This window comes from Simochromis diagramma, unplaced genomic scaffold (genome assembly GCF_900408965.1).
Source record: "Simochromis diagramma unplaced genomic scaffold, fSimDia1.1 OVJJ01000557.1, whole genome shotgun sequence".
NCBI classification, from domain to species: Eukaryota; Metazoa; Chordata; class Actinopteri; order Cichliformes; family Cichlidae; genus Simochromis; species Simochromis diagramma.
Window position 1 is genome coordinate 3,866,952 of NW_024387156.1, and position 22,054 is coordinate 3,889,005.

Here is a 22,054-nt window from a genome sequence, read left to right on the forward strand (position 1 = left end):
CTGCATGGGTAATCGTGTTTGTGGAAGGTTTCATGCAGATCGCCTCTGTCAGTGCGCCCTAGGGTGGCTGTGGCTACAATGTAGCTGCCACCACCAGTGTGTGAATGTGTGTGTGAATGGGTGAATGACTGGATGTGTAAAGCGCTTTGGGGTCCTTAGGGACTAGTAAAGCGCTATACAAATACAGGCCATTTACCATTTTACCATTAGTCAACCTGTTAAGGAGTTCCAAGGGTACATACATAAATATGCTACAATCATATATAGTAAGACAATTAAGAAGTGTTCTGTTTGGAGAAGGGGAAGTACTGGATTCCTGCATAAAAACCTGATCCCATCTGTGACATAGAGTGGTGGAAGAATGATAGCTTGAGCCTGTTTTGCTGTACAACACCAAGGACAGGTCAGTATGCTTGCTGGAATTGAAAAATATGTTGTTAATTGATCTTAAGAGCATATTTTAAGCAATGAATTCAGGGAAAAGTTTTTTACATGTGCTTTTAGATTTAACAGCTGCTTTTGACACAGTGGACCACAAAATTCTTATTACCAGACAGGAAGAGTGGGTGGGCATAACTGCCTCAGCTCTGCAATGGTTTAGGCCCTAGTTCTCTGATAGGAGTTTCTGTGTCATGATGGATGATTTTCTTCCGCTGCTTCTGACTTCAACACAGCGTTTAATAATGCTGATCACAACAATTACATACATCTAGTAGAACATGATGTAGGTATTAAGGATACTGTGCTGCAGTGGTTTAAATAAAATCTATCTAAAAAGGATTTTTAGATAGGACCAATACCATTTGCATTATATATGATTCCTCTATGGAGTATAATTAGAAGGCCTTGCATAACAATGCCACAACACAAGAATGTGGATGACATATGCAGCTTGAATTGTTCATGAAACCACATAACACGCACCAATTATTTAAACTACAGGAATGTCTTAAGGACAAAGATGATCATTAATGTCCTGCTTCTAAATTCAAGCCTTCAGCTGATCCAAAATGCTGCAGAGTACTGATGTAACTTTTTGGCTTCTTCTCACTGGGTCCCTGTTAAATCCAGAATCAAATTTCTAGATGACGGCGTAGTCTGAATGTTTATGTTTTCTCTGTATTATTGTAACATTGCAACTTAATATTTTTAGCTTTTTTTAAGACATTTTTCCTCTATTTTAATTCCAACTGTTTATTCACTGCTCTTGAATTAATGCTTTCAAACATTATCCATTAGCCTTGTTCAAACAGTCATTTATAACAGAAAAATAACAGCAAGAAGTACAGACATGGCTGACTTTCAAATGAAAAAGAAACAGCATGTAAGATATTTGATCAAATGAGATCATGTTATATTTATTACACAGTTATACTACAAGTTGTAGAGTTCTGTATAAATTGATTGAGTTCCTTCTGTCATGGCTGCAGTTGTGTAGTGAAGTGAGAGTGAGGAGACCCTTAAATTTTCAGCAGGCACACTAATCTATAATTTAGATGATGCATGAACAAAATGTCTTTGTATGCTATGAAACATGTCACTCATAATGATGAATGCACAGAGAATTTCCATTCATCTCTGCAACTGCTCTTGTTCCCACAGAACCCCCTCATCTGCACCATTTCAAAGTTTAACAACCAACTGATCCGAGACCACGGGTGAAGATCCTTTTCTTTTGCTTTTGTTACAAAGTCATTTGAAAATAATAATAATAATAATAATAATAATAATACATGAAAAATTAAATACTATCACTGACATGCAATTCAATCCAGATCCCCCTTGTCATGCCCAAATAATCTCAGTGTTTCAAAAAAAATTTCACAACGTTGATCAATGGTCCTTTAAAGAGATGCATGTTCTCTGCAGCATCTACAAGCCAAACTCTGATGAGTGTAAAGCCTCAGATCTGTTTCATTTTGATTGCTGGCTTAAATATAAAGTAGAATTTAAAACACCTCTAGAAGTCTGCCTCCACACACATACATGCATCACAACATGTGGCTCTCCTTGAACAAAAGAAAAGACTGAGGTCAGTGGGGTTAATCACCAAAAACAAACAGTTTAGCTGCAAAAGTTGGACCTCAAAGGATAGGAAGCCGCACTCATCCTTGGTCAGCCACAATGAATACAGAAATCCACCGAGTCCTGAGGATTTGCATACATTTCCCTATGTGGTTTTTGCCTCCCAGTTCCTTTGCATGCCTCTCATGGGAAATCTGGAGGCAGCTCTCTTCTCTCCCACACACACTCTCAGAACAAGAGCTTCTGGTTTATTCCATGAATATTATACACACAATAAATCTTTATTTATGAATTATTAAAATATTGTACAGTACAGCCTTGAGGGGGGGGGGGGGGGGAAAGAAAAGCAAAAAAGCATGAGAGTGAGTTTAAAAAAAATCTTTATTCATCTCCAAGATAAAAGAAACTCATACATGTCAAACTGCATTCAAGTCCACAAATCCTCCTCTGTCACTCATACGAAGCACTTTCTAGTATTTTCAGAATCCTGCCACAGTATTAAATCAACTGTATTGCTATTGAAACAATGATTCAATTTAATTTAACCTTTGAAACCCAGAAAAGCAGGAACACCACAAAGTGAAATGAAAGAACAAACCAGAGGGGAAAAAAAGACAATTTGCAGAGATCTGAAACCAGAGAAAACACACTAGGACTTAAACTTAGCCCCAACGTCAGTGGTTCATTCTGACAGGTAAACACCTTCCAATCAAATAACTGCAAATACTAACAGAGAATTAAAATTCACATTCATTTGGTTAATGCGTTCTTACATCAGCTGGTAAGAACATGTCCAGTATCTCTTCCTCACACTCACACCTCTCTGTTAACATGGTTGAAAACTCCATGTTCTTTTAAAACATCTGGCAGAATATCAACATCTGGATTAAAAGTCAGTGTTTTTAGACCTCAATTGGAACAAATATTTCAATTATCTTTTCATTTTTAATTGCCTGAAACATCCATAACAGTTGTTTGAAATGATAACATGACCAGTACAGAGTGAATAAATGCTTAGACAGTTCTATAGTGTGACTTTCAAAATAAATGTATCCATAAGCAGATAATACTTTGTTTGCTTTTGCATGTCTTACCATAAAGAATAACATTTTCTTAAAGGGTTGGGTTTCTATTTGACCACCAGTTAGAAAAGCTTTACAAGAGAAATCGCTCTCTCTCTCTCTCACACACGCACACACACACTCTCTCTCTCTCTCAGCTGCATCTCAGGGCATTGAATGCGGCCAGTGAGATTATCAAATAAATCTTCTCACGTATTTACTACTCTTAAAAATGAAGAACACTGCAATTAGAAACTCAGATAAATATATGTAGCGAAGATTTAGTACTCTTTTCACATTGCTACCTTCAGTGGATGGAAGTGGTGGAGCCTCTGGCCTCCAGGATGGTTGAGAGAGACCAAAATTTATACGCACACTAAGAAATTAGGAGGGGAAAAAAAATACGTTTTTAACACATGCTGCTTCCAGGAAGTAGCTGGTTGCAAGTACCTGCCTGCTGTGATGTCTGACCCACAATGATCTAATTAATATATGACTAAAGTGCTAGTTTGGGGATTTCATTTGGTACAAGCAGAGAAATTGACTCGGTTCTTTAGTGTTTATACCAGGTGTTCTTGTTATCTGAGCCCTTCTCCTACGTGACTGGATGGCTGTGTGAAAAGTAACAGTGTTGAGCTCAGTTTTTAGTAGCTTCAGTAGTTGAACACTGTTCGATCAGGAAACAAAGAAGCAACTGAACGTTCAGCACCTTATGCAGCTGCCGCTGTCTCTTGTATCTCAAAAACAGCAGCAAGCACAGAAAAAAAAAAAAAAAAAAAAGTGCGTCTGCTTCAGGAAAAAGCAAAACAAAACAACAACAAAAAAAAAATGCGTACACACGTAAATGCTGTGCTAGGATACAAATATCCTGAACTGTTTGTTTAGCACACGTTTGCATATTTAGATCTGATCCTAGACACGGATTTTCCTCCTTTTTTGGGGTACACAACAAAAAGGTTTCGCTCCTAATGATTGTTAATTATGATTTTCAGTTCCTGTGTCAATTATTACTTGTTGGTACTGGAAGGGCCACGTGCTTTTTTTTCCCCTGACAGAGCAAAAGCCAGTAGTGAACTATACCAGAAACAGATAATTACATGGGAAAAGGTTAATTTACTTAAAAACAAACAAACAAACAAAAAAACTGCCCGAATTTAAAGTGATTTGTTCAATGTGCATCATTTTGTAGGTGAGCACACATTAACATCACAGCATTTGCAATTTCTCTGGTTTCAGATGCAGCACATGTTAAAAGTATGACTTTTCAGGTTTTTGTCTCTCAGCCACCTTTCGGATTACATCATCAAGACTAATCCGAGGCAAGTGATCTATACAGTCAATAATGGTACAAACCCATGGGGCTTTTACACTCGATATCTAATGCTGAGAAAAATGCCAACCTTTAGATTTTACACACACACTTACATTTTTTCCATTGTAAAAGTCAGACTCTTAAAAATGCATTGAACTTGATCAAAGTGGATTTTCTTATTTAGAAAAAAAAAAAAACACTAACTTTTGACAGATGTAAAATAAATAGAGATTCGTTAAAATGTATGTACAAAAATGGACAAACACTCAGTAGTTAAAATACCAAACTATAAGGAGCACTGCCTTCTTTCAGGTCAGTGTGTTTTTGTCAGTTGTACTGTTCTGTCAAAGATGTAGCTTAGTGATCGATCCACAAAAAGACACAGCTGTTGGCAGCTGTACACTGTTGTGGTTGAACAATCACAATTAACTATAACTAGTTTTAGCATCACTGCTGGACGGACTCACCAGTGCTGTTTGTAATGTTAATTCTTCCTCCAACATAAAAAATAGACTCTGTGTCCCAGGTATCCTCTTGTACCCAAGACAGACCTGTAGCTCTGGGCCCCAGGCTGGATTATTAATGTTCGTTGATGGAGAGAAGTAGTAGTGTTAAGGCCAGGGCTTGTTGAAGTCTGTGTCTGTGTGTGTGTGTGTGTGTGTGTGTGTGTGTGTGTGTGTATATACACGCGCGCGCATGTGTAACATCAGATCTACATCTGCTCCACCGGTGCTCCCTCTTCTTTAGGAGGAGGCTCTAAATGAATGGGAGTGACATTCGCTGGTTTCCTCACACTGATCAGAATAAAATAAGAGAGTACACATGAGGTTACAAAAAAGGAAGTGGAGAGATGATAACATTAAGCAGAGATCAGAGAACCTACACAGAAATTCAAGTGAATTAAGGCAAATTGTTTTTTTTATCTGGTGTGAATTTACCCAAGATGGTTATTAAAATGAGAATTAAAAGCAAAAGACTTTAGGAATGCAACTGTAGTTGGCTGTTCTGGTTGTTGTGAATCTGAAGCAGATTAATCAACCATGGTGATTTTTGTCTCTTGTGGTCACTGACAAAGAAAACATATATCGATAGGAAAAATTATCAGTAAATCAGTAATTAATGCAAAGACAGGGTAAAAATTCTCACTCCAACTAGAGATTCTGTTAAAGGGCTTAAAGTTATTTTACTGAAATAAAAAACAAAAACAATTGGATGGTTGAAGAAAGGAAGTGTAAACAATCACAGGAGTTATCATATTACTTTTGAAATAAATTCCCTTTCTCCCTCTGATGACTGGCACAGTGCAGCAGGAGTGACTTTGCTTCTTTGTATCCTATCGTATTCACATCATGTCTTGAGGTGGAGTTTATATAACCTTTATATAATTATATAAATTAAGTTTATGGGCAATGGAAGGAAATCAAACATTTTCTTCAAATATTGTGCTAATTAATTATTTATGAATTATTTCCTCCCCTCTAACAAGGTACCTCTTTAAAAGAAATGAGCCAGGGTACTCAGGAGTGTTTCAATAGTCTGCCTTCCTGAAATACTCTTCTCATTAAAAGCACCAGTTGTAACCAGTACCTCCCACATGAACTCTTAGATCCTTCACTTAATCATGTTTACAATTAATAAATCTGCTCCTTGTGTTGCTATGAGAATCAATCTAACTATAAACAAGTGAAAGATGCAGCATCTCACCAAAATATCAACAACAGGGCTAAAACTTTAGCCTACATCTTAGGAGAATGCACCTTCTAAGCATTTCAAAGCTAAATACCAACTGTGTAACAGAATGTGTGCTGGACTGCCAAACACTTGAGACCTGGACCTGAATACATCCATTCCAACAGAAGACTGCAGGTGATAGCAGACTGACTGCCTGATTTCATAGGCAGGCAGCAAACAGAGACAATATTTTGTTTAGATTGCATAAGTTATTTGCATAGCCCTTTATCTATCCAAAGTACCTGAAACTTTTCCTTTCTCCCTTTCCTGTCACGTAAAAGGTCATTGTTTGCCTGTGTTTCCACTGTGTTGAAAACCCTGAATTATTCATGTAACAACCAGGCCACATCTCTGCTGTTTGCATCCCTCTCCATCTCCATTTTCTGTTCTGCATTTACAGGCTGTCACACAGAACCTGCTGCTCTAACAAACAGAAGCTGCTCTTAGGTAATAAACAGGATCTTTTACGGTTTCCTCTTAGGGCTGTGAAAATGTTTCATCTTGTTTCACACTGCTTTAGGGTGCAACTGCTGTAAAACATCAGATAACGGTCATATGATTTCCATGTCTCTATCTCTGACTTTCTTGTTTTCCCAGAAAGATTACAGGTATGGGCTACATATAATCTGAGAGTTACTTACGAGTACGGGGAGATCGGAACAGCCACGACCAACACATGGTTCCTTTTTCTGAAGAGCCGCCATAGACCTCTGTGGTATCCCCGAACATCTAGATCCCAAACGTGCAGGCACTAAACAAGAGACGTGATTGAATTTATTAGGGCTTAAATCACTGCCTGTAAAAATCACAAGCAAGACCACTTATGTAAATATGACCACCTTGGCAAGCTCAGTCCAAGTGGATGTGTCTGTTTCAGACTCCATCTTAATGAACATGATGTAGATCTTCCCCTCAGAGTCAGGTAGGAATGAGTCCTCACATGGGTTTTTGGTGTGGTCTAGCACCTCTGCCTCTCTGGAATATCACACACACACACACACACACACACACACACACACACACACAAAATTTACTTTTTGTGGTTTACAACAACCATAAGCAAACACGCTGAATGATGCCAGAGTTTGTACTCACTTCAGCAGGTTCTGGATCTCAACTTCATAAGCATCTTTCTTCAAGCTGTGAAGACCAATTAAAACCAAGTCTGTCACCATGTAGCCAGATTACTTACAAAAAACAATAGCATTTAATCACATGGCTGTACACACCTGCCCACGTTCTTCAGCTGTACATTGGGAACAGTGTTGAACTTGTGCTTTTTGAAATATACCTCCTATGTGACACGATAAGACAAAAACAGCAATCTTTAACAGCGGGCTAAAAAGATACAGCTGACTTAACTGCTCTAGTGCTGCCTTCAGACCTGTCGCTTTGTGTCAGGAATACACAAATGAAAAGCTGATAACAAAAAGCATTTTACTTTAAGATCTTACGTGAAAATAGCCATTCATGTTGAGGCCGATGATACCGAAGTGGTAGGAGCGGGATACATCAGGGATGATACACTCTCGGCCTTTCCTCTGCTCTGGCATTCGCATCCACATGTCCCAGTCCCACAGCTACAAGCCAGAAAGAGCGCAGGCACGCACTTAGTCACGATCTTTTCGCCACGGCCTCACACGCATGCACAGCGTGTTCCTGCATTTGTTTTTACTTGTCAGCTAGACACTATTCTTTTTAAGGCCTAGATAGATATTATTCAAGATTTTTAGAATTACAACATGACAGTAAAATCACCAACACAATATATTAAAAATCCTTTCATGCAGCTCCTTTTAATCACTTTTCTAAATGACAAACTTTATTTATATTTAAAAGTTATTGAAGATTATTCACTTCACATATCTATTTATGACCACTGGAAGAATCAATCGGTGATAAAATATCACAACAAAAGAAAAGACAACTTCAAGCACCTTTTCGGGTGTAGGCCATTTTGGCTCCAGCTCATCTTTGTAGAGGCTTTTCTTCAGCACCCAGCCCAGGCCGGGCATACTCTCCACCCTGTAGAGCAGGGCTGGGTCCTCTGCTGTGTGCTCATAGCCCTGATCAACACCACATATAGGGGAGTGTTATCATCTACATAACAAAGACTGGCGGGACAATGTTCATAAAAAGCAGGCTTAGAGAAGTCAAATAGTGAAGTCACTTAAGTGTGAAAATAAGGAATACGGATGATAGTCAGCACTCACCTGGTCGTTCCAGGCTGAAATACAGTACAGGCTGTCATCCTCATCCAGCAGGTGGATGGTCTGACTCAGAAAGCTACAGAAACAGAGAAAATATTGATAATGTAACCGTTTTCTGACAATAGACTGAATATAAAAAGGTGTCTAGTTTGCAGTTATGATTTTAGAAAAAAACAAAAACAAAAAAAACGTGAAAAAAACTGATCTAAACAGAAGACCCGAACATACAGACGTCTGATCACTGAACAGGAACATTTTTCTGGTACTTCAACAGATTACACTGAGCTTTTCTACCAGACCTTTCATAGCAAGTGGTCACTGTGATTGACAGCTGACACAGGGAGCTTCTGAACTGGACTTGTAGATATTCCTTCAAGAAACTACAACTATTGGACATAAAGAAGAAATAACAGGCTTGTTTTTGTCAATAGAACCAAGCTTTAATTTCACTGCTCTCTAACTGAAAGCTTGAAGCTCAAAAGCAAACTGGCGCAAACACAGATGATGGCCGCAAGTTCTTCTCCACTATTGAAGTCAGAGCTTCAAACAGATTGGTCAGCCCAGGAGGGAAGCTGGAGCTTTCACAGCAGCAAACACACAGTTCAAAGCACAGCCTGTCCAACAAAGGAAGGCTAGAGGTTCTAACAGAGCAGAGCATTATTATCACTGTCGATCTACTGCCATCTGGTGGTGAATCTTGCAGGTCAGCGTGTTAAAGGGCCGTCTCAGCTGACATTATAGAATCAAAAACATCTTTAAAAATTTCACAGAAGAGCTGAGGATGCTATGCAGAAAGTTCCTTTAACAAAAAAATAAAGATGTATTTCCACTTTCTCTCCTCATCATTTCTTAATTAAATTGTGGCTAACTATAAACCACAGCTTGCTGCAAAAGCAACAGCACACAGTTTGGACACATATTCCTAGTATACATTTGGGTCCTTAAGAGTAAGCATCTCATTTAATGCACAAGCTCTCTTTCTCTTGGAGAAAGAGATTGAGCACCAGTTTTAATGTGTGCCTACATTCAAACCCAAAGGTGGCTTTGTTATGAGATGACTGAAACAAGCAACCTTCACAAGAAAGTGCACTGTGAGTTCATCTCCAAGGTTAAAAATGAAAATACAGAGTTCTATTCAATGGTCCTGAAGTGTCTTATGACGCGATTCTGCTTCACATCCCCACCCTCCCATATGGAAGTACTAGAGTACTGGTGCAAGTTGCTGCTTTGATGTCGTTTTGACCGGTCGTGCACCTTGGTGCGTTCTTTCACTGCCGCTGCAGCCAGGACAAAGATACAAGTGTAGGACTGTCAGTTTTTACTGTAATTTTAATAACGTCTCAGTACAGAAGCTCAGAGATCACAAATTATACAGAGAGATGTAGTGGTGCAACGGATCACGGTTGATCCGTAATCCGAATCCACTCCACGGTTCGGCACGCACGTTATTCCGAAGATTCGAAAAAGGAAAAAAAGGTATGTGTATGGTGCGCGTGGTGGGTCTGTCAAGCGATAGTTATGGCCAGCGCTAGCGGTCCAAGTGGAGGAGCAGAGGAGCTTGCAGTATTTAAGCAGCCCTTTGCTGCCCAATCCGACCGGGCTAAAGCTATTACAAAAGCTACTGGAGTGTTTAGCTGCAGACGGGAGGCCGTATTCCCTTGTGCAAAACAAGGGGTTTAAACTATGATGAACGTGCTTGAGCCACGCTATGATATCCCATTTGCGTCCACTTCAGTGACAAGATCGTACCCAGGCATGTATGAGCAGGAAAAGTTTAAAGTTATGGCTGAACTGTCCCAGGCATCTTCTGTTGCCCAACTACAAACGGGTGGACCTCCAGGTCAACGGAAAGCTACGTGACTGTGACAGCTCATTATATCACAGCGGAGTGGTAGATACAAAGCCCTGTACTGCCCTATATTGCACCTTAATTTGTTTTTATATAATTGCGTGGAATGAGTCTTGAGTTGAATGTTTTTAATAGGCAAAAAATACTTAAAAAGTTAATAGGTAAATGTTAAATTTTTTTCTTTTTTGCTGATCTGAAAATTGATCCGATCCGTGACTTAAGACCGTGATCCGATGGGAACTGTGAGATTTTTGATCCGTTGCACCACTAGAGAGATGTTGCAACAGTTTGACTTTCTGTGAGGTCTTTGCTAATTCTGGTTTTGACTTCTTTTCCTTTTATACCAGCACTGACAAATACTCAGTAAGTGCTGGTATAAATGGTACAGAGCTGTGGCAGCATCACTGTCAGGGTGCAAAGCAGCCAATGTGGCAGGAATCACAGGTCCCTTATGGAGACCTTTTAGAGGATCACCTGGAATGGAACTAATTGGTGTTTATTATCTGGCTTCATGTATAGATAAAGCTGGGTATCATCTACATAGCAATTAAAATGTATGCTATGACCTAAAAATGATACTGTCTAAGGGAGGTTTGTATTGTATCCATTGTTTAGGCAAAGTTACACACTGATGCAACATTAATTTTAATGACATCCAACTCATGTAACCAGGTGTTATTAATACCAAAAGGCATTATAATACTACAGCATTTATGTTTATCCTTAGCCAACACTTTCAGGGTTTCTTCAGAATCACCTGCTTTGGGCCCTGGAAGACAATCTATTATGGTTGCTGGTGTCTCTAATGCCACGTATGTGAAAACTGAATCACCAATAATCAGAGTCTGTTCCTTGGCGGGTGTGGCACTGAGTGTGAGTGTGAGTGTGTGTGTGTGTGTGTGTGTGTGTGTGTGGGGGGGGAGAATTCAAGATGGTGGAATACCGTGAACTTGTGTTTAGGCCTATTCTTCATTCTAATCATCATCCAGCCAGCCTGATCTCCAGGCTGCTCAGGACAATACAAGGGGAGAGCCACCAATCAGCCAAGCAAGAAAAAGTGTAAGGGGCGTACATTTTGAACTTTTAACGGCAGTTTAAAGCATTTACAGCTTACTACACTGAAGTAATTAAGTAATACATAAGCAATTAAATAAACTTCACAATAACATTAAATGTAAAATCAATTTAAAGGGAGTTTACTCATGCTTATGGAAGCTGTGCTAAAAATTCTCCATTATTTCAGAGCAGAGTCTAACAGAATGAGACTACCAGGTTAAGAACCAAAAACAGCAGCTGCATAAAAAGTTGTCAGTAGAGAGTGACTAGATATCAATCAGTAAGAGCCCTTTTCTGGAACTAACGTGGACATCTGGCTGCTTTTAGTAGTGGTAATGTAGACTGGAAGAAATACCTGAAGAAGTCAATGGATATATCAAGATCTTCTTCTAGTACAATGGCATAATTAGCATCCTGGGAAAAGATAAAACAGACACAACAAACTCTAATGAGCGCATACATATGGTGCATACAGACTCTACCCCAGGCAACTGCACACACTAAAACACCCACAGTGCATTCACAGAGTTCACTGCATAAAATCATAATGTCAGTGTTGACAGTAAGAGTTTCAGAAGTCTCATTAATATTGAGTGGAAGCAGAAATTTATATGTATACAGTTACAATTCAGACTTATGTTAGAGGGTTTACCTCTGGTAAAGTTGCAGGTTAGTTATGATGGTCAGAGAAACAAATGAATTGGAGCAACTGAGTGTGCACTGTGAAACCTCTGTTTGGACGTGCCAGATTATTTTTTTTCTTAATTAAAGAAATGCTGAAGTGCAATGTAAAATTGAGGCTGTACAATGCACTTATTATAAAAGATGAAAAATTCAAATAAGAGTTATAACAAACTGCATTAACATGATACAGTTGAGTGTTTGATGTTGGTCCTTACTGGGTGAAGATTGAAGGTTGCTGTCAGACTCGCTTTGTAGTGCTGTGATTGAGGAAAGAGATGTTTGAGTTTCACAGTAACAAAGAATAATTTAATAACAACACTGCTGAACGTTTCTGTAAAGGAAACATTGGTCCTTTAAAATCTATGCTTGTATTGCTCTGAATTATGTATTAACCCTTGAATGAGAAGCTGTTGCTTACCTGAGACACTCTGGCATTCTTGATGCTGATAGGTGTGTGTTGAACTCCCTTCAGTCCAAACAGGTCAACAACATCCATTGGCTCCTGAGTCAAAAAGGCAGATGTTTGAGAGCTACAAAAAGATTCTTTAATAATTTGCAAAATGTTTCCCTGAACAAAATCCACTGAGGTGGTGAGTATAACCTGAAATGACAATTCTGTTTCTAAAAGAAATAGAAACCTAAAGAGAGAACACAAAAACACCCAAAAAACGGATTTCTGTAGTTCTAGTTTAAATTCTTTTAATCTCACAAAGGATGCAGTTTAATCCTATTCTCATGGTAATTATGACGAGGATACACTGTAGAGATTAAATTTTTTTTTTTTTTAACATTTAACAAGATAATTAATTTATAGATTCAGTTCATTCATTTGGTAAAACACTCGTGATCATTATAAGTCAAACAGACTCCCAATAAAAAAAAAAAAAAATTTGGGGGCAGTGGTCAGTGGTACCCCTTCATCTCCTAGAGAGAGATAGTATCAATTTCAAAAGCCTTGTTTTCAAGTTATTGCATTCACAACGCTTTCTAAAAAAACTTGACCTCTGACCTTGAGGTTGAGGTCACTGAGATTCAAACTCATCCAACATTTTTATTAGGAGCACCAATATTATCAATTTGTAATCAGTGTAAAAAGTTATCAATAACTTCAAAGTCTCTGACAAGGAAAGAGATATATAGATACCTAAACGATCTATAAAGCCTTCTGCAAATAAAATTATGTTTGTTGTATGTGTTTAAAATAAGGTATTGAAATATGATGTCTTGATTAAGATGTTAAAATTGTATGACTTTGATAGTTACATGACCTAACACCAGCAAAGGTACACCCCAATCACTGGCAGAAGTAAACTACACACACACACACACACACACACACACACACACACACACACACACACAAATAATAAAGGTACCTCATAATATCCATCAATGAAGACTGTGATCATCTGTGGGTTAACACCATGGGCTGAAAGAAGTGACCTCAGCATACTAAACAACAACAAAAAAGCCAAACACTTAGTTATATTTTGACAGAGATTTATTACTTCCCTGTATGACAGAAGAGTATTTTTCAGATCTTACCGGTAGAGATAGTTAGGTCTGTTTCCTGCAATAACGGCCACTGGGACATTGAAAACATTATTGATGGGGAGCTGCAAGGACGGAACAGAGTAAAAATGTGATCATACTGAATCTATACTTGCACACAAGAAACTCAAATTAGTGGACAAGAAGACAAGAATCGGTAAAGCATACACCTGACTACTTAAATCCAAGTATATGAGCATTTTAACAATGACACTTTACATAGACTATACAGCCTCATGTATTCGGACAGCTGGCCAGGTAAATTCGGCAATTTACCTTTATTTTTCCATCTGTCTAAGAAGTGGTTGTTTTAGTACTGGACTCTAAGCTAACTCAGTCCTTCCTGTTTCTGTGGCATCCTTCGGGCTTGTTTGTCAGATGGAGGCCCCTTATGTCATTCAACTGTCTTGAGTCCCTCGCAGCATGCTCAGACAAATTCCAGCTCCACAATTTTGGACTGCAGATGATGCCAGTCTGTTCTGTTCTGTAGATCCATTGCAAACTGGAGGGTCACTCTAACTGAGCCTGAAGAGCACTAACGCCAGTATCCTGGGCTCACTACAGAGCAGCACAGGAAGTATTATCGAGACAGTGAAGTTGAGCATACTCAAACATACGAGCAAGTGTGCTCAGTGCCTCACTACTCGCTCAAATGCTACTCTCACTTCTGTGGGATTCTGTCTTCATCCAAGACCAAAAAAACCATACAAATTATAGCAAAATAAATAAATATCATTTGACTGATGCAAGGACATTACTCCCTCCTTACAGCTTGGCATTCCTGTGCTTCCCCATGCAGGAAAAACATGTTGAAACTATAGAGTCGTGTCTGTTACATGTCTTACAGGGTCAGGATTAAATTCTACGGGTGCCGGATCTTTGCAGCTGCAGATGCTGCCATATCCTTCCACCTTGCTGCAGAAGAGTTTCCTCCTCCTGTTCAGCTCCGTGTCTGCCCAGTGGCACTCTGCCTCTGCAGAACATAAGATCACATCCCAAATTATTTTAGTTTTTTGTAACATAAAATTATTTTGAACTTTATTCTCTTAGGGATTCATAAAGTATTCCCATTCCTATATCAGCAAAAAGGTTGGGGTGGGGAAAAAGGCTGGAGAAGTAAATAATACTAAAAAGATAGAGCAGGCAGAACATGTTGCAATACATTAGGTTAACTGTCAACAGGCCAGCAAAATGACTGAAAAGAACATGTTAGAGAGGCAAACTTGCATCTGTGTCATCCATAAATATAGCTTAAAGCTCTATCATGCAAAAGAGGAAGATGTATATGAACATGATCCAGGAATGCTGTGTTCTGCTCTGAGCCAAAGCTCACGTAAAATGACTGAGGCAGAGTGGGAAACTATTCTCTTGTCAGACAAATCCAAATGTTAAATTATTTTTTGCAAACATGGCTGCCGTTGCATTCTCTGGATTAAAAAGAACTGGGACCATCCTGCTTGTTATCAGCACTCAGTCCAAAAGCCTGCATCTCTGATGGTATATAGATGGGTGCATTAGAACTGGCAACTTGCACATCTGAAAAGGCGCTATTAATGCTAAAATGTGTACACAGCTTTTAGAGCAACATATGCTCTCAAAGAGAACACGTTTTTTTCCATGTGAGACCTATTTCAGCAAGACAATGCTAAACCGCAAAATACATTGGCCAGAATTATAGGTGTTGAACTGGCCTGCCTGGAGCCGAGACCTTTAATTAGTTAAAAATATTTGACACATTATGAAATGAAAAATACAACAAAGATGACACAAGACTTTTGAGCAGCTCGGCTCTTGTATCAAACAAGAATGAGCAACTTTCCTCTCCCCAAAGTTCAGCAACTGGTTTGAACTAATATTTTTTCTCAGTTTTAACATTTGTGTTATTTTGTGCATAAAATGTGTTTGAGACCTTCAAATCATCATCTTTTTTTAAATTTACATTTTACAGTTTCCCCAACTGGGGCCAAAATGCTCATGCTAAACCTACAAAATGTGAAATCCAAAACTACCGGTGACTTCAACCATCATTCATGTACAGTCTTTGTCTCAAACTTTTAACCCATCTGGTCCCTACACCGTCGGGACTAAAACATCTTAATATAAGGAGAAGCAAATCCCCAACTTTGACTTTTTTCTCAAGGACCCAACTTTTACTGCATGTCATCGCACTTTCAAAAGATTATTCATAAAAAAAAGCTACAAGTCTTTTAGTTTTTTATAACATTTTGTGCACGAGAGGGGAATCAAGTTTAAATATTTCACCCTTTGTCAAGCATGCTAAAACTGGCTCTTACCTTCAGAGGCAGTAAGTTGCACTTCAGTCTTGAGCAGCACTGGGTCTCCCCAGGTAGACAGAGCTGGAGACTTTGAATGCTTCTCTCCATAAACCTGACCTGAACACAAAAACAACATCAAGTCAAGAGAGGTAATCTCAGGGCAAGTATAAACTCGTTTTTCCTTTTGTCTCTTCCCCCCTACTGACTGATTTATTTGATCAAAGATGCCTTATTTATGGTTTATACTGATAACTTCTCAACAAAATCCAAGTTTATGTAGAAAATAGTGATGAAAAACTGCACAGACAATTAAATATATCCATCTGTTTTGTTTCTTGTAAATCAAAGATGATTAATTTCAGCCTAAGAAAAAGTGTTTAGCCATTAGTGACAACACCTCAAGCACAAAGGTCAAGACACAAATGTGAATATGTAGAACAAAAAAAGTCTTTCTTTCAGTCATACACAGTAAAGTTGTAGTGGCCCTGAAAACAATCTAGGCTGATCCTAGTTAAAAAAAAAAATAAAATAAAATAAAAATCATATGTCAATCCACGATAAAACTGGTGCACTTTGGGCTGACTTTGTGAAATCTCATAATCAAATCTTCTTAATGTTTCTAAACAACCAATCATAATTCTCCCCAGCTCCTCAGATGTTTTGTGACTGATCGATTTAGTGAAGCTCTTCCTGTATAATGGCTGTCCTCAATGTCATTGTTAAAAATGAAGGTCTGCTTTTCTACCTCCTTTCTTCACCACTAGAGTCCACATGTCTCTCCAGCTCAGATTGAGGGACACCTGGCTGCCCAGACTCTTGAGCAGGTTCTTAGCAGCATCTTTCAAGTGGAATGTGCCCTCATCCTGCAGGACAAATAAGCCCCCAAAAAACACAGTTACAGGTATGGTTTATGACTGGAACATGAATATCCCCTTCACTCCTCAGACAGTTAGAAGCTCCTGACCTTTATGGTAAAGATGAGGATTCGACCACGAGTCACCATATTGAGGAACAGGATCATGGCTTCATCCTCATGGGGAGAGTAGGTGTCAAATATCCTCTTGGCCATCACATGACCCTGTGAGAGACACACACACACACACACACACACACACACACTTACTGGCTTACTGAAAAATCTGAAATTGCTAAAAAAAAAAAAAATTACTAACATTTGATAAGTTTAACTTCAACGTTGTTTGTATTGTGATAAATACAGCTATAAAAACAGTGAAACACAATTAGCAAAAAATCATAATATGATGCATCCATTTTTTCCTCCTACCTCTAGTATGTACAGTAATTGCAGTTTGTTATATTTACATATGAGTTGCCAGTGGAAAGACATGCGTCATGATATGAAGAATAAGCAGCACATGCTCACAGTTGCTTGGTTGAGAACTATCACATGGATCCCTCTGCCTTGTTCTCGCATGTCATCTTCCAGCACCTGCAGGAACAAGTAAAATAAAGAAAAACAATATTTTTACTGAGCCAAGTGTGTCAGACACTAATCTTATTAGTGTCTGACACACTGACTTCATTACCATCTTAGACTGCCACTGGCAAAGTTATCCACATGATGAGAAACTTACTGGAGACTAATTTGTATTGTTGTTGCTGTACATGGTATTATTTATTAAATACAATATAATTGTGTGAGAAATGTGGCATGTGAATGCTCGGCCAGAAGAAACAGTCTGACGCTTTGTGTCTATCATTAACCAAATTCATTATAAAGGATTATTACCATTTTGAACATGAGTTCAATGACATTAAAAAGCCAAAATTTAAACACCTTGCATTACCAATATTTCCCTTGACAAAATAGAACTCAACTGAAAACCTAACAACAAAATGAAGGTTAGTGGAAGGAAAGATTAGTCTAGGATGTATAGATTGTCTTGAAAACTGCGATGGTGAGAGGCCCAAGCAGCAGCTTACTCTGTCTGAGTAAGATTGTTGTTGTCTTCAGGCACCTGGAAAGTTAGTGAGACCAAACACTCTGTTGTTGTGTGAGTCTGTTATATTAGCTAAGCCCCTTTGAGTATTAAAGCAGTATGTCTCAAGTAACCTGTCAGTAGGCATCAGCCAGTTAATCACCCACCGTGGTGCCATCTACTGCCACGTAGACCTTGGAGCGGCTGGAGTACACCTCAATGTCGAGGACTTTGCGTCCATTAGCCGGCCTGCGTGCTGTCTCCATGTTAGGAATAACATCCTCTAAAGAGAGAAAAACAAACATCAAGATCAAAATGATGCACTTCATAATAAAACTACACTTTAATGGAACACCGTGTATCAGAAGGTTAATGAGTGATGGGTGAATATTAGGGGTGCAACGATACTCGTATCGATATTGAACCGTTCGATACAGTGCTTTCGGTTCGGTACGCATGTGTATCGAACAATTTTTTTAAATTTATTTTATCAACTTTTCTTCTGACGATGCTGTCTGTGTTGAGCGCTCAGTGAATCTGCGTTCGACTACTCCGCCTAGGCTGCACTGTCGAGCACAGATCCACTGAGTGCCACCCACATGCATTCAATCAAGCTAGCGAGACAGAAGCTAAGCTCATTGCAACATGGCAACTGCCTTAATGCCTCCCGAAGTTGAACCTCCTCCACCGTCATTGAAATCTGGCGTTTGGAACTTTTTTGGCTTTCGTGTGAAGTATGACCCTGATGGTAAGCGCGTTGTGCACAAAACTACAACAGTATGTCGGATGTGCCACGCCATGGTTAATTACATCGGTGGCAACAACAAATATGAATGCACATTTACGCCGACATCACCCTAGTGCAAAGACGAGTGAAGGCAGCCAAAAACAACAACAAACACACATGCTACACACTTTGCCGGAGTCATTTAGACAGCCGTTAGCGCATGATTCTAGGAGGACAAAAGAAATCGACAGGGCAATTGCTACTTTTATTGCTGTCGACATGCGACCCTTTTCTGTTGTAGAAAACACCGGGTTTCAGGAAATGCTGAGAGTACTTGAGCCCCGTTACAGTATTCCTTCACGAACCTATTTCACCGATATCGCAGTTCCCGCTTTGTACAAGGAGACAAAAGCAAAATTAGAGACGGCAGTGTCAGCAGCACCCGCTGTTGCTCTGACCTCAGACGGCTGGACGTCAAGAGCTACCTCACTGTCACCGCACATTACATTGATCCGGAATGGCACATGAAAAACTGTGTTTTGCAGACACGCCTGGTCGAAAGTCACGCCACTGACGACTTAGCCAAAGGTCTCTCTGAAACTGTGGAAGACTGGAAGTTAGTGCGACCAAATGTGACAATACCTGTAACTACTGACAATGCTAAGAACATAGTTAATGCTGTCACAGCTGCTGGGCTGGGGCCACAAATCGGATGTTTTGCACATACAATTAATATAGCTGCTCAGAAAGGAATGGCAGTGCAGAAGGTTTCCCCATCTCCTAGCAAAGATGAGAAGAATTGTCTCCTTCTTTCACAGAAGCACAACAGGATGCAATGTGTGTAAGAAAAAAAAACAGCAACTGCTGCAGCTTAGTGAAAAAAAACTGATTCAAGATGTTCCAACTAGGTGGAACTCTCATGATATGATGGAAAGATACCTTGAACAGCAAGCTGCAGTGTATGCTGCTATGGCCGACAATACTGTGAAGAAGAGTATGAAGAACATTCAGAATCTAACTCAGGAAGGACATGCACTGGCTGAAAATCTTGTTACAGTCATGAAAACCCTAAAAACTGTGACAGTCATGATGTGTGAAGCGTCATCTCCAACAGCATCCATGATCCTGCCACTTAAAATGAACATCCTGAACTCTATGGCGCAGTCTGGTGATGACAGCCCAGCAGTGAGAGATGTAAAAAAACAAAACAAACATCAGGGAGGACCTGGAGAAGAGATACGCTGATCCTGCCCTTCAGAATTACCTATACAAGTGCACAGCTTTAGATCCTCGATTCAAGTCCCTGCGCCACTTGGATGATGTCACTCAGCTGAGAGTCTATGGAGCACTCGCCACAGAACTTGTCTTGAGCATTGAACAAGTAGGTGTTCTTTATTTTTTTTTTTTTGAAATTTTATTTAGCTACTGCTTCATTTATAAATATTATTTAAACAAATACAATTAACAGTTTGGTTGTTTATATTTCCTCAGGACCAAGCCGCAGGCGCCACAGAAACTGCGACCTCCGCAGAGACTCAAGCAGCAAACTCTTCAGATTCACCATCAGCATCTCCACCAGAGAAAAAGTCGGCCATGAATGAGTTGTTTGGAGAACTGTTCATGGCACAGAAGCCAAGGACCAGGTCTGCAGCCGCAGTGGCAGAGGAGGAAATTAACTTGTACAGGTTAGCAGACTGCATTCCCACAGATGATAACCCACTGAGATGGTGGAAGGAACATCACAGCTTGTACCCTCATCTTTCCAAGTTGGCACAGTGTTACTTGGTTGTATCTGGAACCTCTGTCCCAATTGAGACGGTGTTTTCCACAGCAGGTGACATTGTCACAGCAAGCAGATCTGTACTGTCAGCAGAACATGTGGACATCCTAATTTTTCTGAAGAAGAACATGGAAATTGAGTAAACTATGTTTTGGTTTGTATTTAACAGGACCTTTTATTTAAGTTGTTTATGCAGCTAAGTGCTAGCATTCCAGAAGATGAGTGTTAGGGGAGGTCCATTAAAGAGTGATTCATTTTATGGGTACCTGATTTGTTATATATGCTGCTGAGAATATACCCCAGAAGAAGGGTATAGAATAGCTTTTGTTTGTATTTATTTTATTTATTTTTTATTCTTTACATGGTGTTTTTTTTGTTTGTTTGTTTGACATGGTGCCAAGTCTGCACAACAGAAAATATATGAAGTATAGCTTTACCAGATTTAAGTTTTCATGTGATTTCTGTACACTATAGAACATGGTTCTAAAAAAAATTTTTCATGTCAGGGATTGGGTGTGGTTGTTTTATATTATGCCAAGAATAGAAAATACCATCAGGGATTCCCAAACAATGCAGAACTGTATGTGGTTGATATCTTGTTTTTAGAACAAGTTTATTTCTCTGAAATAAACTCGTTTCCAAACTCTTTTATTCTTTTATTATTTTGTTGTTTCAGCAACATTTCATTTAAAAACTGTATTTTTGAGTTAAAAGAAATATTTATAATCTTAATAAATTACAAATTAAAGAAGGCATAAACATTTTTTTGTATCGAAAAAATATCGAACCGTGACACCAAAGTATCGAACTGAACCGAACCGTGAATTTTGTGTATCGTTGCACCCCTAGTGAATATGTCAGATAGCAACAGACAGATCAACCCTCAACTCTTCTATTAAACTGATTTCGTACATATTTAAATACTGACTGTTACATTAACATACAGTAAACGTTTCAGAGGAATTGACTGAAAGCTGCATTACTGTCCAGAGTCACAGAGTTAGACATTTGGGGACTATAGACTGTACTGTATACTGTATACACATATTGTAGATGAGATATTTTATAGAGTCACCTTGAGGAAACTATATAAATAAAACTGAATTTAAATCCATGACAAAATCACAGCGTCTGTCCAAGTATACTGATGGGTGAAAGACTGTAGTTAAAGTTTACTCTGAAATCACGAATCAAGATAAAAAGTTCAAGTTGACATGTCAAAGGATGAGACATCCATCTATCAGGCCGAAATACTACTAATCACAAAAGTCTGCTACAACTCAAAGCTAAAGCTGTGGTCACTCGACATTCTACATTCTGGGTAGAATGTCATGGTAACGAGTTGCTTGTAGCAGTTTTTTTTGCGGAGTTATTGTACAGCACAGATCTTTAAAGTCTTAGAATTAGACACATTAGTGTGAATTCATTTAGGATTTTCACCAATCCACACAGGGTCAAAATCGTACATACAGGCTCAAATTTATACATACACTCACTTAAACCTGAGTGTACTAAGTATAAGTAAAATGACATGTGAACATGTTTCTCACCATATTCTTGGGCTGCTGCATCTTCACTGGCAACTCTTCTTGTATCCAGGATGAGTTTAATGTTGACTATGACGGTTATCAGCAGAAACAACACGGCACCGGCCTGTAGGATTAAAAAAAAAAAAAAAAAAAAATGTATCGGTGTTCATCTTGATGTCTGTAGTTAGTTAATTTTGTTATTATTAAACTCTACAAATGGTTCACTTAATTGCTGATCTACTGGCACTAATGAGTCTTGATTTCTGTTGTGAGATTCAGATGGTATTTATTTTACTGTCATTTAAATGCGACACCCAACAAGT

The 22,054-nt window shown here is 39.0% G+C and overlaps 1 protein-coding gene across 3 annotated transcripts in view; it reads right to left on the reverse strand.

Annotated features, from left to right (window-relative positions):
• pomgnt1 (protein O-linked mannose N-acetylglucosaminyltransferase 1 (beta 1,2-)) overlaps nt 1-22,054 on the reverse strand; it is a 33,428-nt gene that overhangs the window by 10,193 nt on the left and 1,181 nt on the right. For 2 of the 3 annotated variants that reach the window (XM_040048454.1, XM_040048453.1), the window contains 20 exons: nt 21,753-21,855; nt 17,863-17,978; nt 17,140-17,205; nt 16,720-16,833; nt 16,501-16,618; nt 15,774-15,872; nt 14,325-14,452; nt 13,474-13,544; nt 13,305-13,380; nt 12,347-12,430; nt 12,144-12,185; nt 11,600-11,658; nt 8,343-8,415; nt 8,067-8,195; nt 7,584-7,709; nt 7,359-7,423; nt 7,225-7,269; nt 6,969-7,104; nt 6,771-6,880; nt 2,389-5,192 (listed from right to left, as the gene is read on the reverse strand). In XM_040048454.1, the coding sequence (XP_039904388.1) occupies nt 5,111-5,192; nt 6,771-6,880; nt 6,969-7,104; nt 7,225-7,269; nt 7,359-7,423; nt 7,584-7,709; nt 8,067-8,195; nt 8,343-8,415; nt 11,600-11,658; nt 12,144-12,185; nt 12,347-12,430; nt 13,305-13,380; nt 13,474-13,544; nt 14,325-14,452; nt 15,774-15,872; nt 16,501-16,618; nt 16,720-16,833; nt 17,140-17,205; nt 17,863-17,978; nt 21,753-21,855 (1,842 nt within the window). In that variant the 3' untranslated portion in view covers nt 2,389-5,110. Of the gene's footprint in view, nt 1-2,388; nt 5,193-6,770; nt 6,881-6,968; nt 7,105-7,224; nt 7,270-7,358; nt 7,424-7,583; nt 7,710-8,066; nt 8,196-8,342; nt 8,416-11,599; nt 11,659-12,143; nt 12,186-12,346; nt 12,431-13,304; nt 13,381-13,473; nt 13,545-14,324; nt 14,453-15,773; nt 15,873-16,500; nt 16,619-16,719; nt 16,834-17,139; nt 17,206-17,862; nt 17,979-21,752; nt 21,856-22,054 lie in introns of those variants that run through there. The other variant, XR_005698323.1, reaches the window with a different exon arrangement.